Raw genomic sequence first — 18,222 nt, 5'->3', positions numbered from 1 at the left:
ATCAGGACATTAGCTAAGGATGCAAGCTTCTTTTGAGAATAACACTTCAAATTTCTTTGAATGTCTAGAAAGTTTACCTCATCGTCGTCATCATCTTCATCCTTGTCAGATTTTGCCATCAGGGCAAAGATGGAGACATATTCAGTTGCTTCGCTTTCAATGGCCATCATGGAGGTGTAGCCTTGTTCATCATCTCCTTCGATTCACTAGAGGAATCACCCCATGCAGCAAGAGCTTGCCACAACATTGTCAGCGGTATCTTTTCTCTTAAATTTCCTGTCAGGAGCCAGGTTCCTCTTGGTTGTTTTATCTGTGTTGTACTTGTACTGGTCTTGCTCGTGGAGAGGAAAATCTTTGATGAAATGTCCTGGCTTCCCGCATGTATGACACAAGTCATAGCCTTTTGGTCTACTGGAGCTGCCCTTTTTCGGAATGCCTCCATTTCTACGAACCATTTTCTGAAGTCTCCTTATCAAATAGGCCATGTTAACATCCTCACCACTTGAGTCATTGTTGTCTGCTTTGAGGACCAGGTTTTTCTCCTTTTTGGGTTCTCTTTTTTCATGGTCCTTCTTTTTCTTCATTTTATAGGTCTTCAGATTTCCAATGAATTCGTCAATGGTCAGCTTTTGCATATCTTTTGCCTCTATGATAGCATTGGCTTTACTCTCCCAAGAATAAGGTAATACACTGAGTATTTTCCTAACCATTTGTCTCCTTAGAATGATCTCTCCTAGAGAGTGGAGCTCATTGATGATAGAGGTGAATCGAGTATACATGTCCTGAATGGACTCATCATCCTTCATCCTGAAGAGTTCATACTCAGTAGAGAGCATGTCGATCTTTGACTGCTTGACTTGAGTTGTTCCTTCATGTGCAGTTTGGAGAGCCTCCCAGAGCTCCTTGGCAGATTGACAAGCTGAAATTCTGTTATACTCGTCTGCTCCAATACCATAGACGAGGATCTTCTTTGCTCGGAAGTTTTTCTCTATAGCTTTGAAGTCGGCATCGTTGTACTCCTTCCTTGTCTTTGGAACTGTCATTGCTGTCTCGCCAATGGTCTTCATAGGGATGAAGGGTCCATCGCAGATGACATCACAAAGCTCTAAATCTTCAGTCATGATAAAATAATGCATCCTTGTCTTCCACCATCCATAGTATTGTCCATTGAATCTTGGTGGTCTGTAGGTTGATTGAACTTCTTCAAAGTTTGGCGGAGCAGCCATGTGGATCCTTTATAGGTGTTAGCCTTATAGAAAGAACCTGCTCTAATACTAATTGATGTAAACTAAGAGTCCACCAAACTGTATAGAGAACCTGGTTCTTTATCAGTTTCCACAGAACACATATACACAATAGTAAGTAAATGACACAATAGTATTTTACGTGGAAAACTTCCAGCTCACGGGATTAAAAATCACGACCTACACTCGTAGGATTTCAACGTCACTAACCGAGAAAACTTTAGATTACAACCTATTGTAGTCTAGGAATTAACCTCTTAATCCCTCACCTACTTGCAATAACTCTATTGCAAGCCTATTTGTAATAACTCTATTACAAAGTTTACCACTTTGACTAACTCTAGCCAAACACAAACACAAGGTTTATGGTTTTACAGAAAATGTCCTACATAATGCTTCTAACTAAGTTGAGTAGGAATTATAAGTAAATAACACTAACAAAGATACAATAATACTAGGGACACACGATACACTCAGTGTTGGGATCTGGTCCTTTATTTTGTTGCTACTTTGTTCTTCAAGCCTTGGAGTCAATGAAAGGCGGCAGCACATTTGAGAGAGAGTTAATGATTTAGGGTTTGCAGGTGTGTGTTTTCTCTTACCTCATGTTGGTAATATATAAGTGAGGTCATTGGGATAATGTATGCAAATATCATGTAGAAGGCATGCTCCATAAAGTGACTGTTGCACTGTTTCTTGTGCGGAGAAACAATGCAGTGACTTTAACAGCTGTAAGGAGTTGACTTGTACTATCACCGGAAGAACTAATAGCCATCTGTTTCCTCTGTCGTTTCTGTGACTAAACATGTTGGAACTTGTGTCATACATGTGACTTGTTATTCTGAGCACTTTGAGATTGTGTAACAGGTTCCCTATCTGGTTCTCATATAAAGTTTGTTTAGTCATCAAAATACAAAAGACATATAACTTATCATATAGTCCTTCCAAGTGGCTGATAATTTTGCAAGTACAACAGCCACTTGAAGAGATTCTGAAACATTGACTTTAGAATCTTTGAGTCTAGAAATTAAGACAAGCAACTCATCAACCTGTTCCATGACAGATTTTATATCTACCATTTGAAATTCAAAATATTTCATTCCAAGAAATATGTTCATTCCTTGTTTTACTATAGTGTATTTATTTTCCAAGGCTTTCCAAATTTCATGTGGTGATTTAATAGGATGAAACAAATTATATAAAAGATCATATAGTTTAAAATAAAGCCTCTACATCACACCTTATCATCTTCATATTTTTTTTGTGCTGCCTTAATGCGTTAGAGTCCAGAAGAGTAGGTTCTGGGATTGAAGGAAGATCAGTCATGAGAAGTTGTGCAACTCCCAATTTTGTGAGAAAGAATAGCAACTTGTCTTTCCATCGGGTGAAATTCGAGCCATCGAATTGGTCTAGTTTGAACACTTCAAACATCTTGTTGAAAACAGAATCACTCCCAGCACTATTTAAATTCCTTAAGATTTTTAGAAGGAAAAAAAAAAGTAGAATATGGGGACGAAATTATTAGCCCTTGATATTATAGTCATTGTCCTTAAGGAATTTAAACTTCCACTTTCGTTGTTGCAGGGATTAATATGGCAGAATTCCCTCAGGATTCTACAAAGCTTATGGACTTTGAGTACCATCAATTAACTCGAATTTCATTAGAAAAAACTTTGTGAATTTTTCACGGCCCAATTTCTCCCTCCGTGAACCGTCGTGACGGCACCTAGTCTCTACGACCAGGTAATTATAACACTTTGCGGAAATGAAACAAAAGCATGAACATTAACTACTAACAGTAACAAATATCTAATAACCAACTGAATGCCACTCGGCACATACAATTATCACCTCTGAAAAAGTATGAAAAATATTTCCAAAACCCGGAAACCCATAAGTCACAAGCTACTAAGAAGTCTTAACTCTTCTATACATCATTTCTATAGAAGGAAGGAAAAATGAATATAGGGGGGTATAGGGGGACTCCGAAGATCTGCGGATGCGGGCAGATGTACCTTGAAGTCTCCAATAAGAGCAGCCGCAAATGCAACTAGTGATAAGGCTGGTAAGATGAACCTGGATCTGCACACGAAAAACATGTGTAGGAAAGAGCATAAGTACACCACAACGGTACCCAGTAAGTGCCAAGCCTAACCTCGATCGAGTAGTGACGAGATAAGGTCAGGGCCCTACTGGTATAAATATAATGAAATAAGACAGAATGAAATATCGTAGTAAAAATAAATACGGAAATCAAACAGGAACATAATCAAAGAAAGACAACAGCTCAGAATACAGTGATAACAACAGGGGATCTCCCGAGATACTGTCTCATAGTCCCAAACGTAAATGTGCAGGGGGATCTCCCGGAATACCGTTTCGTAGTCCCAAAATAAATATGTTGAGTAGGGGGATCTCCCGGTATGACGTTCCGTAGTCCCAAAGTAAATATGCAGTACAGGGGGATCTCCCGGAATACCGTTCCGTAGTCCCAAAGTAAATATACAGCACAGGGGGATCTCCCGGAATACCGTTCCGTAGTCCCAAAGTAAATATATAGCGCAACCAACCGAAATAACAGTTACAGCAAGAAATCCTACAGTTTAGACTAAGTTCAAGTCAAGGAAAGCAGGTAATTTCACTAAACATACTGCACAGAGTTCAAATAGGCAGTTAAACAAGTAGACATGCTATTCTAGTCTAAACAGGATAGTTACATATGCTAGTGTTTCAAATAAGGAGAAAACAAGTTATAACTTAGTAAAAAATAGAGTTTTACAACAAATAACTCGTGTACGTACTCGTCACCTCACATACATAGTGCTCACATATCAAACAGTACCAAATCTTAAAATAAGTTCCCCCACGCAAGGTTAAGCAAGCCACTTACCTCGAACCAAGCTCAAATCAATCCGTCACAATGCTCTTTCCAGGAATATCCGACTCTGAATGGCTCAACTCTAGCCAAAACCAATCACATAACATAAATATAGCTACAAGAAACTAATCTAGCTAACGAAATCAAAGCTAAGGCAAGAAATTAGAAAAATACCCCAAAAAAAGTCTCTCCCGGCCCACGTCTCTGAATCGGGTAAAAGTTACCAAATATGAACACCCATTCACTCACGAGATCACTCATACCAAAATTATCCAAACCCGATGTCTAAATTCCACTCAAAACTTAGAAATTTGGTTGGGCAACTTTTCCCCCATTCTCCCAACTTTCTCACTCAAATTCCTTAATTAAATGAAGAAAATAACAATATAATAATTAAATATGATCAAAATCAAGTTAGGAATCATTACCCCAAAGCTCTCTCTGAAAATCCCTCAAAGAATCGCCAAATTCCGAGCTCCCAAGTCCAAAAATGGAGAAATGAATCAAACCCTCGAATTTTTCCCTTTTCTGCCCAGCAAATTTGCTCTGCGACCTATTCATCACACATACGGCACCGCACCTGCGGAAATTCTATCGCAGGTGCAAAAATGACTTAAGGAACCTGGGACCGCTTCTGCGAGAAAGTGGTCCGCACCTGCGGTTCCCCAACCGCAGATGCAAAAACACCAGCAACCAGAAATCTTCAGCAATTGCATAAGTCCAAATTTGAACCCGTTGAGCATCCAAAACACACCTGAGGCCCCCCGGGACCTCAACCAAACATACAACCAATCCTAAAACACTATACGAACCTAGTCGAGCCCTCAAATTGCATCAAACAATGCTAAAATCATGAATCACCCTCCAATTCGAACTTAAAGAACTTGAAACTTCAAAATTCTACAAACGATGCCGAAACCTATCAAACCATGTCCGATTGACCCCAAATTTTGTACATAAGTCATAATCAACACTACGGACCTACTCCAACTTCCGGAATTGAAATCCGACCCCGATATCAAAAATTCCACTACCGGCCCAAAACTCCAAAAATTTAACTTTCGCCATTTCAAGCCTAAATGAGCTACGGACCTCCAAAACACAATTCGGACACGCCCCTAAGCCCAAAATCACTCAACGAAGCTAACGGAAATCGACGGAATTCCATTCCGGAGTCGTCTTCACACAGTTCCGACTACGGTATCAATCCTTAGGCTTAAACCTCCAATTAGGGACTAAGTATCCCAAACATTTCCAAAAACCAAAATGAAGTCTTCCGGCAAGTCACAATAGCAGAAAAGATACGAGGGAAGAAGTTAATAAGGGATCGGGGCTCTAACCCTCAAAACGACCGGCCGGGTCGTTACATTCTCCCCCTCTTAAAATAATCATTCGTCCTCCAACGAGTATAAAGATATACCTAAAGTGGTGAAAATATGAGGATAACGGCTGCGTATATCATGATCGGTCTCCCAAGTCGCCTCCTCGACCGGCTGACCCCGCCACTGAACCTTTACTAATGCAATATTCTTTGACCTCAGCTTCTGAACCTGCCTGTCCAAAATAGCCACTGGCTCCTCAACATAGTATAGATCCTTGTCCAATTGGACTGAGCTGAAATCCAACACATGAGACGGATCGCCGTGATACCTCCGGAGCATCGAAACATGAAAATACCGGATGAACTCCTGCTAGGCGGGGAGGTAAGGCAAGCTCATATGCAACCTCCCCAACTCGCCGCAACACCTCAAATGGGCTAATAAACCTTGGGCTTAGCTTGCCAATCTTTCCGAACCTCATAACGCCCTTCATATGCAAAACCCGAAGTAGGACCCACTCTCCAACCATGAATGCAACATCGCGAATCTTTCGGTCCACATAGCTCTTCTGTCTGGACTGGGTTGTGTGAAGTCTGTCCTGAATCACCTTAACCTTCTCTAAGGCATCCTGAACCAAGTCCGTACCCAATAATTTGGCCTCGCCCGGCTCGAACCAACCCATTGGGGACCGACACCGCCTACCATATAGAGTCTCATACGGTGCCATCTAAATGCTGGACTGATAACTATTGTTGTAGGCAAACTCCACAAGTGGAAAGAACTGATCCCAAGAACCTCCAAAATCCATCACTCACGCACGGAGCATATCCTAAAGAATCTAAATAGTGCACTCGGACTGCCCGTCCGTCTGAGGGTGAAAAGTTGTGCTCAACTCCACCCGAGTACCCAACTCCTACTGTACGGCTCTCCAGAACTGCGATGTAAACTGCATGCCCCAGTCAGAGATGATAGATACCGTTACGCCATGAAGTCTGACAATCTCACGAATGTAAATTCGAGCCAGCTGCTCGGAAGAATAGGTAGTCATCACAGGAATGAAATGAGCTGACTTGGTCAGCCTGTCCACAATCACCCAAACTACATCAAACTTCTACTGAGTCCGTGGGAGTCCAACAACGAAGTCCATAGTGATCCACTCTCATTTCCATTCCGGAATCTCTATCTTCTGAAGCAACCCACCCGGTCGCTGATGCTCATACTTCACCTACTGGCAATTTAGACATCTAGCCGCATACTCTACTATGTCCTTCTTCATCCTCATCCACCAATAATGATGCCTCTAGTCCTGATACATTTTTTATGCACCCGGATGAATGGAGTACCGCGAGCTGTGAGCCTTCTTGAGAATCAACCCACGCAAACCGTCCACATTGGGCACACATAACCTGCCATGCATCCTCAATGCACCATCACCCCCAATAGTGACCTCTTTAGCATCACCGTGCTGGACTGTGTCCTTAAGGATAAGTAGATGGGGGTCATCATACTGACGCTCCCTGATACGATCATAAAGGGAAGATCGAGAGACCACACAAGCCAATACTCGACTTGGCTCAGAAATATCCAATCTCACAAACTGGCTGGCTAAGTCCTAAACATCCAAAGCCATGGCCCTTTCTGCTGCTGGTAGATAAGCTAAACTCCCCAAACTCTCTGCCCGACGACTCAAAGCATTGGCCACCACATTAGCCTTCCCCGGGTGGTACAAAATGGTGATGTCATAATCCTAAAGCAGCTCTAACCACCTCCTCTGATGCAAATTAAGATCCTTCTGCTTGAACAGATGCTGCAAACTCTGGTGATCAGTATAAATCTCACAAGAAATGCCGTACAAATAGTGCCTCCAAATCTTCAAGGCATGAACAATAGCCTCTAGCTCAAGGTCGTGGACAGGATAGTTCTTTTCATGCACCTTTAGCTGTCTGGACGCGTAGGCAATCACCCTACGGTCCTGCATCAACACTGCACCGAGCCCAACTCGCGACGCATCACAATAAACTGTAAAAGACCCTGAACCTGTAGGCAATACCAATACTGGGGCTGTAGTCAAAGTTGTCTTGAGCTTCTGAAAGCTCTCCTCACACTCCTCTGTCTACCTGAATGGAGCACCCTTCTGGTTCAGCTTGGTCATAGATGTTGCAATATAAGAAAATCCCTCAACAAACCGACGGTAATACCCCGCCAAACCAAGGAAGCTCCGGATCTCTGTCGCTGAGGACGGTCTGGGCCAATTCTGCATTGCTTCCACCTTCTTCGGATCCACCTTGATCCCCTCACTCGATACAATATGACCCAAGAATGCCACGGAATCTAACTAGAACTCACATTTTGAGAACTTTGCATACAACTTCTTTTCTCTCAAAGTCTGAAGCATTGTCCTCAGGTGCTGCTCATGATCCTCCCGAGTCCGGGAATACACTAGAATGTCATCAATGAATACGATAACAAAAGAATCAATATAGGGCCGAAACACACTGTGCATCAAGTGCATAAAGGTTGCTGGACATTTGTCAACCCAAATGACATCGCAAGGAACTCGTAATAGCCATACCGAGTTCTGAAAGCAGTCTTCGGGATATCTGGCTCCCGAATCTTTAACTGATGATAACCTGATCGTAAGTCAATCTTGGAAAACACTTTGGCACCATGTAACTGATCAAATAGGTCATCCATACGAGGCAAAAGATACATATTCTTCATTGTGACTTTGTTCAACTAGCGATAATCAATACACATATGCATAGAACCATCTTTTTTCTTCACAAACATGACAGGAGCACCCCAAGGTGACACACTGGGCCGAATGAAGCCCTTATCAAGCAACTCCTGCAACTGCTCCTTCAACTCCTTCAACTCAGAAGGATCCATACGGTATGGAGGAATAGAGATGGGTTGAGTGCCCGGTAACAAATCAATGCCAAAATCAATATCTTTGTCGGGCGGCATGCCCGGAAGATCAGCTGGAAACACATCTGGGAAATCCCTCACTACTAGAACTGATTCAACTGTAGGGGTATCAATACTGACATCTCTCACATAAGCTAAATACGCGTCACACCCATTCTCAATCATTCGTTGAGCCTTAAGAAATGAAATAACTCTATGGGGAGTATACTTTAAGGTACCTCTCCACTCTAATCGCGGTAAGCCTGGCATAGCCAACGTCATGATCTTAGCGTGATAATCAAGAATAGCATAATGGGGCGACAACCAGTCCATGCCCAAGATAATATCAAAATCTACCATGATAAGTAAAAATAAGACAGCTCTGGTCTCAAAACCACTAAGAACAATCAAACATGACTGATACACGCGGTCCACAACAAAGGAATCTCCCACAGGAGTAGAAATATAAAGAGGGGAACTCAAAGGATCCCGAGATACGCCCAAATGTGGGGCAAAATAAGAGGACACATATGAATACGTAGAGCCTAGGTCAAATAATACCGACGCATGTCTATGACAGACTGGAACAATACCTGTAATGATAAAGTCGGAAGCAACTGCCTCTGTACGAGTCGGAAGAGCATAATACCTGGCCTGGCCTCCCCCTCTGGGGCGACCTCGACCTGGCTGAGTAGGAGGGGTGGTAGCTGGTGCTAGAATCATAGCCTAAGGACCAAGTGGAGAACGTGGTGGCTGAGAAGTCTATGGAGGTACAACCCTCTCTCTCCTCTCAGTCCCGGGCAAGCATGCCCTCCAATCTCCTAGCAATACTCACAACCTGCTGGTAAGGAATATCCATCTCCAACTCCCTGACCATACTAATCCTGATACTGGGGTGGAGTCCCTCACTAAATTGTCGAACCCCCTCTCGAACTGTGGCAACCAAGGCCGGTGCATGTCGGGCCAAATCACTGAAGTGGACTGCATACTCCGACACAGACATAGCACCCTGGCGCAGCTGCTCAAAATCCGCGCACCATGAGTCCCTGAGTCTCTGAGGGACATACTCTCTCAAAAACATGTCCGAGAACTGAGTCCATGTAAGTGAAGCTGCCTCATCCGGACTACTCAACTCATAAGCACGCCACCACTGATAGGTTGCTCCTCTAGGCTAGAAAGTGGTAAAAGAAACCCCACTCGTCTCCGCTACGCCCATAGTACGGAGAATACGATGACACTCCTCCAGAAAACCCTGAGCATCATCTGTAGCCAATCCGCTGAAGGTAGGTGGGTGGTACTTCTTGTACCTCTCAAGTATGAGCTGCTCCGCCTCAAAAGCGGTTGTCCTGGTCTCATGCTGAACCAAGGCTACTAGCAGCATAGGAATGAACTCTGGGGCCTGATCAACCTGGACCCTCTACTTAGGAGTGTGGATTGTGGGAGTCTGTGCCCCTCCCCGGGCCTGAGATGTGGAGGGAGCTAACGGAATCAATCCAGCCTGAGCTAAGGTGCTGAACATGCTCATGAACAAGGCTAGAGTCTCCTGAAGGGCTGGTGCAACAATAGGAACCTCCGGTGCCTGCCCTCAAGCTGGAACTGCTAGGGGATCCTCTATCGTAGCTCGTGCGGGTGCTCTGGCTACACCGCGTGGCCGTACTCTACCCCGACCCCGACCTCTGGCGACTCTAGCAAGGGGCGCGGGTGCCTGGTTGTCAGATCCTCCGGTACGAGTCCTCACCATCTGTGAGAAATAATAGAATAGAAAATTTTTAGAATTTGATGCCAATAACTCATACGACAAGGAATCAAAAGAAGTATGTTTGTTCCTAACAGTTCCATAGCCTCCCGAAGATAAGTACAGACGTCTCCGTACTGATCCGCGAGACTCTAATAAACCGGCTTTTGACTCACGACTCCTATAAACCTAGAGCTCTGATACCAACTTGTCACGACCCAATTTCTCCCTCCGTGAACCGTCGTGACGGTACCTATTCTCTACGACTAGGTAAGCCTAACACTTTGCGGAAATGAAACAAAAGCATGAACATTAACTACTAACATTAACAAATATCTAATAAGCAACTGAATGTCACTCGGCATATACAATTATCACCTCTGAAAAAGTACGAAAAATATTCCCAAAACCCGAAAACTCGCAAGTCACAAGCTACTAAGAAGTCTTATCTATTCTATACATCATTTATACAGAAGGAAGGAAAAATGAACATAGGGGGGTAAAGGGGGACTCCGAAGATCTGCGGACGCGGGCAGATGTACCTTGAAGTCTCGAATAAGAGCAGCCGCAACTGCAACTAATGATAAGGCTGGTAAGATGAACCTAGATCTGCACACGAAACACATGTGTAGGAAAGGGCGTGAGTACACCATAACGATACCAGTAAGTGCCAAGCCTAATATCGGTCGAGTAATGACGAGATCAGGTCAGGGCCCTACTGGTATAAATATAATGAAATAAGACAGAATGAAATTTTGCAGTAAAAATAAATACAGAAATCTAACATGAACAGAATCAATGAAAGACAATAGCTCATAACACAGTGATAACAACAGGGGATCTCCCGATATACCGTCTCGTAGTCCCAAACGTAAATGTTCAGGGGAATCTCCCGGAATACCGTTCCGTAGTCCCAAAATAAATATGCTGAGCAGGGGGATCTCTCGGGATGTCGTTCCGTAATCCCAAATAAATATGCAGTACAGGGGGATCTCTCGGAATACCGTTCCGTAGTCCAAAAGTAAATATGCAGCACAGGGGGATCTCCCGGAATACCGTTCTATAGTCCCAAATAAATATGCAGCGCAACCAACCGAAATAACAGTTACAGCAAGATATCCTACAGTTTAGACTAAATTCAAGTCAAGGAAAGCAGGTAATTTCACTAAACATACTACACAGAGTTCAAATAGGTAGTTAAATAAGTAGGCATGTTATTCTAGTCTAAACAGGATAGTTACATATGCTAGTGTTTCAAATCAGGAGAAAACAAGTTATGACTTAGTGAAAAGCAGAGTTTTACAATAAATAACCCGTGTACGTACTCGTCACCTTACGTACACGGCGCTCACATATCAAACAGTACCAAATCTTAAGGGGAGTTCCCCCGCGCAAGGTTAGGCAAGTCACTTACCTCGAACCAAACTTAAATAAATCCGTCACAATGCTCTTTTCACTAATATTCGACTCTCAATGGCTCAAATCTAGCCAAAACCAATTACATAACATAAATATAGCTATAAGAAACTAATCTAGCTAACAAATTCAAACCTAAGGCAAGAAACTAGAAAAACCGCCCAAAATAAAAAGTCTCCCCAGGCCCACGTCTCGGAATCGGGTAAAAGTTACCAAATATGAACACTCATTCACTCACGAGATCACTCGTACCAAAATTATCCAAATCCGATGTCTAAATCCCACTCAAAACTCAAAAATTCGGTTGGGGAATCTTTCCCCCATTCACCCAACTTTCTCACTCAAATTCCTTAATTAAATGAAGAAAACAACAATATATTAATGAAATATGATCAAAATCAAGTTAGGAATCGTTACCCCAAAGCTCTCTCTGAAAATCCCTCAAAGAATCGCCAATTTCCGAGCTCCCAAGTCCAAAAATGGAGAAATGAATCAAACCCTGGAACCTCAACCAAAACATACCAACAAATCCTAAAATACCATATGAACCTAGTCGAGCCCTCAAATCGCATCAAACAACGCTAAAATCATGAATCACCCTCCAATTCAAACTTAAAGAACTTGAAACTTCAAAATTCTACGACCGATACCGAAACCTATCAAACCACGTCCGATTGACCCTAAATTTTGTACACAAGTTATAATCAACACTACGAACCTACTCTAACTTCCGGAATCAGAATCCGACCCCGATATCAAAAATTTCACTACCGGCCCAAAACTCCAAAAATTCGACTTTCGTCATTTCAAACCTAAATGAGCTACGGACCTCCAAAATACAATCCATACACGCCCCTAAGCCCAAAATCACTCAACGAAGCTAACGAAAATCGACGAAATTCCATTCCGGAGTCGTCTTCACACAGTTCTAACTACGGTGCCAATCCTAAGGCTTAAACCTCCATTTAGGGACTAAGTGTCCCAAACACTTCCAAAAACTAAAATAAAGCCTCCCGGAAAGTCACAATAGCAGAAAAGATACGAGAGAAGTAGTTAATAAGGTATCGAGGCTCTAACTCTCAAAACGACCGGCCGAGTTGTTACAGAATTCTAGAGCAATAAAGGAAGAAGATGGAAATATGTTGCTTTCTCTGCTGTGTTTCATTTTGGAGAGGAAAGGGATATCCATAAACCCTTTAGGTGTCTGTTAGACACAACAAACTCAACCCTTGCAAATATGCACCTTTTTAAAACTATGCTTGGCAGAGAGAACTTTGTTTGGTCCTCTCAACAACATTGACACTCACTGGAACTATCTTTCTGGACATTCCTTTGCTTTTAAAAAGTAGTACTGTCATTCATAATTTCATCAACAGCAGGAAAAACAACAATTTTTCAGATACTTGACATCAAGGATATCATTAACCTTATCTCTGCTCTCATCTCCTGCATTCTTTTGCTCCTAGTCCGTACCCTTAATCAGCCAACTCTGCTTTAGTTTTGAATTCTTATTTCTCATCTCCTTTTCTTCATATCAAACACAAACAAGATTTTGCTATATACCAGTTTTCCTAAAACCAACTATTTAATTCATTTATCTTTTGATAAGTTAAACACATTTTCTCTTGTGGACTTAACCGAAACAAGGATATTCTTTTCTTTAAAAGATTGTCATTCACTACTGGAAATTGCTTATCTTAACCAAACATTAATGTCATTGGAAAATGTGAATTACAACTAATCGTACAAAAGATTGTCATTAAGGGAGAAAAGTAAATAGAGTCTCCACATGTGTCAGCATTTCTAACAACTGATAATATTTGCACTTTGAAATTTTCAGTTCTCTATAATAATAATAATTTGAGGAAGGAAATTTAACAGCCCGAACTAAGTACAAGTTCAGAACTACAAAATAAAAACCAAAATCCAGACTTAGAACAACTATTAACACCACAATATTATAATCAACAGAAAAATCTATTTGTATTTTGAAAAGAAAAAAAAGAAGGTAACTTTCAACTCAAATTGAGCAAAATATATATTTTAGACAATGGATATATATATATATATATATATATATATATATATATATATATATATATATATATATATATATATAGTGGTGCTCATAACTCAAAAATATACATCGTATCAATGGATTGTTTATAGAATTACCTGAAATCAGAAGATTTTGAGGGGAACCAGGTAATGGCAGCAGTACGTCGCATAAAATGATGCGACCTGCTTTAATGTGGTCTTTTTATTCCGGTTAAACTGCTTCTTTTCGGTTTTCCTTTATCTTTACTAGTGACAGTTACGAGAGTGTGGACAGGAAACAGTTGGGACTTAGGATTTCCTTATTATTGTACCATTTCCTATGATATTCCCTCCTAAATAATTCAGAAATGAAACAGGTCCTAACTCCTACCCCTGTATAATCTGCATTTTCTAAACATGAAGTAGCAAAAGATTTTTCAGGCAAAGGCAGTAGGAAAACCAAGGCAATACTATAAACCAGTGCATGCCAATGGGGGCATTCATGCTCAAATCCAATGTAAACAGTTACATGTGACAGAAGTAACTTGTTTGTTACTCTCAACCCCATTGATATTCAATGGAAAATTTTATTTCATTTGGTGACATCATATAAATAATAGCACTGTCATTCATAAAACCAGCAACTTTTAATATATTTGACCATCAGGATTCCTAGGGTCCATCTCATTCAAAAGCCAAAGTAATAGGCATGTGCCTAAGAAAAATATTTGGGTAGAATTTCTTTGGTTTGGTAGCCAACTTTGTTGAATTTCTTTGGTTTGGTAGCCATCTTTGTTGAATTTCTTTGGTTTGGTAGCCAACTTTGTTGAATTGTCAACATTGAAGAAAAAGAAGGAAAAGTGTGTACAAATTGTCAAATATAGTAGGCTTTAGAGAGTGAGGCTTCGGCTATAAAATGAGAGCTTTGGCTCTCATTTCTACACACCAACAAAGAGAGAAAGAAAGAGTGAGGTTTCACAGACAAGGTATAAGAAAAAATCCGTGAGAAAAATAGAGAGTGAGCGATATTGTAGTGGGGTGAGAATATCAAAATAGGGTTATTTCTTTTGAGTGTTGTAGTGGTCTTTAGAGTATTTTACTCGGACCTACAAAGTGTAAAATTTATTGCTATAGTGATATCAGTTGCTCGTCTTGGGGCCGTGGTTTTTTTCCTTATTCAAAGGCTTTTTCACGTAAAAATTTTGGTGTCATTGTCACTCTTTTTCTTGTTAATTATCGTATCTCGGTGCTACATGATTATTCTGCTTTTATTACTGTGAATATTATTTTTGTAGGGGATTTATTCCCAACAACTGGTATCAGAGTACAAGTTTTGCTCGTTCATAGAAATACTATTCACTGTCGGTAGTACTTACTTGGTGAAAAATAAAAATATTCGGAGTAAAGTACGAGGTAGCAAAATTTAACGGAGATAGCGGTTTAATTTCTCAACATGGAAAAGAAGGATGAGGGATCTGCTTATCCAATAAGGATTACACAAGGTACTAGATGCTGATGCCAAAAAGCTTGATATCATGAAAGCTGAGGATTGTGCTGACTTGGATGAAAGGGCTGCTAGTACAATCAGGTTGCACTTATCAGATGATGTGGTAAATAACATCATTGATGAAGACACCGCATGTGGCATTTGGACAAGGTTGGAAAGCCTATACATGTCCAAAATGCTAACAAATAAATTGTACCTGAAGAAGCAGCTATACGCCCTGCACATGGGTAAATGTACGAATTTTTTGTCATATTTAAATGTGTTTAACGGACTAATCACACAGCTCGCCAATCTCGGAGTGAAAATCGATGAAGAAGATAAAGTCATCTTGCTATTGAGCTCGTTGCCATCTTCGTACGATAATCTGGCAACAACCATCCTGCACGGTAAGACTACCATTGAGTTAAAAGATGTCACATCGGCTCTTTTACTCAATGAGAAGATGAGAAAGAAGCCTGAATATCAAGGACATGCTCTAATCACTGAAGGTAGAGGCAGGAGTTATCAAAAAAGTTCGAGCAACTATGGTAGATCCGGAGCTCGTGGGAAGTCTAAGAACCGATCCAAATCAAGAGCTAGAAATTGCTACAATTGTGATCAACCAGGTCACTTCAAAAGAGATTGCCCAAATCCAAGGAAGGGAAAAGGTGAAACTAGTGGCCAGAAGAATGACGACAACACAGCTGCCATGGTGCAAAACAATGATAATGTTGTCCTATGTATAAACGAGAAAGAGGAATGCATGCACTTATCAGGTCCAGAGTCGAAATGGGTGGTTGATACAGCAGCATCTTACCATGCTACATCGGTAAGAGATCTTTTTTAGCAGATATGTAGCAGGTGATTTCGGCCTTATGAGAATGGGTAACACAAGTTACTCAAAGATTGCGGGGATTGGTGATATTTGTATCAAGACAAATGTCGGATGCACATTGGTTCTAAATGACGTGCGACATGTACCTTATTTGCGGATGAACTTGATCTCGGGAATTGCTTTAGACCGAGATGGATACGAGAACTATTTTGCAAATCAAAAGTGGAGAATCACCAAGGGATCATTGGTGATTGCAAAGGGAGTTGCTCATGGCATGTTGTACAGGACAAATGCAAAAATATGCCAAGGTGAATTGAACGCGACACAACATGAGATTTCTGTAGATTTGTGGCACAAAAGAATAGGTCATATGAGCAAGAAGGGATTGCAGATTCTTGCCAAGAAATCACTCATTTCTTATGCCAAAGGTACAACGGTAAAACCCTGTGACTACTGTTTATTTGGTAAGCAGCATAGAGTCTCATTTCAGACATCGTCTGAAAGAAAATTGAATATACTTGATTTGGTATATTCTGATATTTATGGTCCAATAAAAATTGAATCTATGGGCGGTAGCAAATATTTTGTTACTTTTATTGATGATGCTTCACGAAAATTATGGGTTTATATTTTGAAAACCAAAGATCAGGTGTTTCAAGTTTTCCAGAAGTTTCATGCTATGGTGGAAAGGGAGACAGGCCAAAAGCTAAAGCGTCTCCGAAGTGACAATGGAGGTGAGTACACTTCAAGGGAATTTGAAGAATATTGTTCGAACCATGGGATCAAACATGAAAAGACAGTTCCTGGAACCCCACAACATAATGGCGTAGCCGAAAGGATGAACCGCACCATTGTGGAGAAGGTGAGAAGCATGCTCAGAATGGCTAAACTTCTTAAGTCATTCTGGGGTGAAGCAGTTCAGACAGCATGTTACCTGATCAATAGGAGTCCATCAGTTTCGTTGGCGTTTGACATCCCAGAGAGAGTTTGGACCAACAAGGAAGTGTCCTACTCGCATCTGAAGGTGTTCGGTTGCAGAGCTTTTGCACATGTACCAAAAGAGCATAGAACAAAGTTGGATGATAAATTTGTTCCCTGCATATTCATCGGATATGGAGATGAAGAGTTCGGATATAGATTGTGGGATCCTATAAACAAGAAGGTCATCAGAATCAGAGATGTAGTCTTCCGAGAAAGTGAAGTTGGAATTGCTGATGATATGCCAGAGAAGGCCAAGAATGGTACAATTCCTAACCTTATTACTATTTTTTCTACTTCTAACAATCCCACAATTGCAAAAAGTAGGACCGGCGAGGTTTACATGCAGGGGGAGCAACCTGGTGAGGTTATTGAGCAGGGGGAGCAACTTGATGATGATGACGAGCAAGTGGAGCACCCCACTCAAGGAGAAGAATAACCTCAACCTCTGAGGAGATCAGAAAGGCCAAATGTAGAGTCATGTAGGTACCTTGCCACATAGTATGTCCTCATCAGTGATGAGGGGGAGACATAAAGTCTTAAAGAGGTCTTGTCCCATACAGAAAAGAACCAGTAGATGGAAGCCATGCAAGAAGAGATAGAATCTCTGCATAAAAAATGGCACGTACAAGCTGGTTGAACTTCCAAAGGGTAAAAGACCACTCAAATGTAAGTGGGTCTTTAAACTCAAGAAGGATGGAAATGGCAAGCTGGTCAGATACAAAGTTCGATTGGTGGTTAAAGGCTTCGAACAGAAAAAAGGTATTGATTTTGACGAAATGTTTTCATATGTTGTCAAAATGACTTCTATTCGAACAATTTTGAGCTTAGCAGCTAGCCTAGATCTTGAATTGGAGCAGTTGGATATGAAAATTGCATTTCTTCATGGAGATTTGAAAGAGGAGATTTATATGGAGTAACCAGAAGGATATAAAGTAGCTGAAAAGAAACACATGGTGTGCAAATTAAATAAGAGTCTTTATGGATTGAAGCATGTACCAAGGCAGTGGTACATGAATTTTGACTCATTCATGAAAAGTCAAACATACATAAATACCTATTCTGATCCATGTGTATACTTCAAAAGATTTTCTGAGAATAACTTTATTATATTGTTGTTGTATGTGGATAACATGTTAATTGTAGGAAAAGAAAAGGGGATGATCTCAAAATTGAAGGGAGATTTGTCCAAGTCATTTGATATGAAGGACTTGGGCCCAGCACAATAAATTTTGGGTATGAAGATAGTTCGAGAGCGAACAAGCAGAAAGTTGTGGCTGTCTGAGGAGAAGTACATTGAACGTGTACGGGAACGCTTCAACATGAAGAATGCTAAGCCAGTCAGCACACCTTTTGCTAGTCATCTAAAGTTGAGCAAGAAGATGTG

General features: G+C 41.2%; 1 protein-coding gene across 1 annotated transcript; it reads right to left on the bottom strand.

Moving 5' to 3' along the window:
- Positions 1-215: 215 nt before the first annotated feature.
- Positions 216-1,226, bottom strand: LOC138901984 (uncharacterized). Its single transcript, XM_070189785.1, has one exon. It carries the CDS (start codon positions 1,224-1,226, stop codon positions 216-218), a length of 1,011 nt encoding a protein of 336 aa, XP_070045886.1.
- Between the last annotated feature and the right edge of the window lie 16,996 nt (positions 1,227-18,222).

The sequence above is a fragment of the Nicotiana tomentosiformis genome, chromosome 11, assembly GCF_000390325.3.
Source record: "Nicotiana tomentosiformis chromosome 11, ASM39032v3, whole genome shotgun sequence".
NCBI lineage: Eukaryota > Viridiplantae > Streptophyta > Magnoliopsida > Solanales > Solanaceae > Nicotiana > Nicotiana tomentosiformis.
This window is presented reverse-complemented; position numbering and strand designations above follow the sequence as displayed.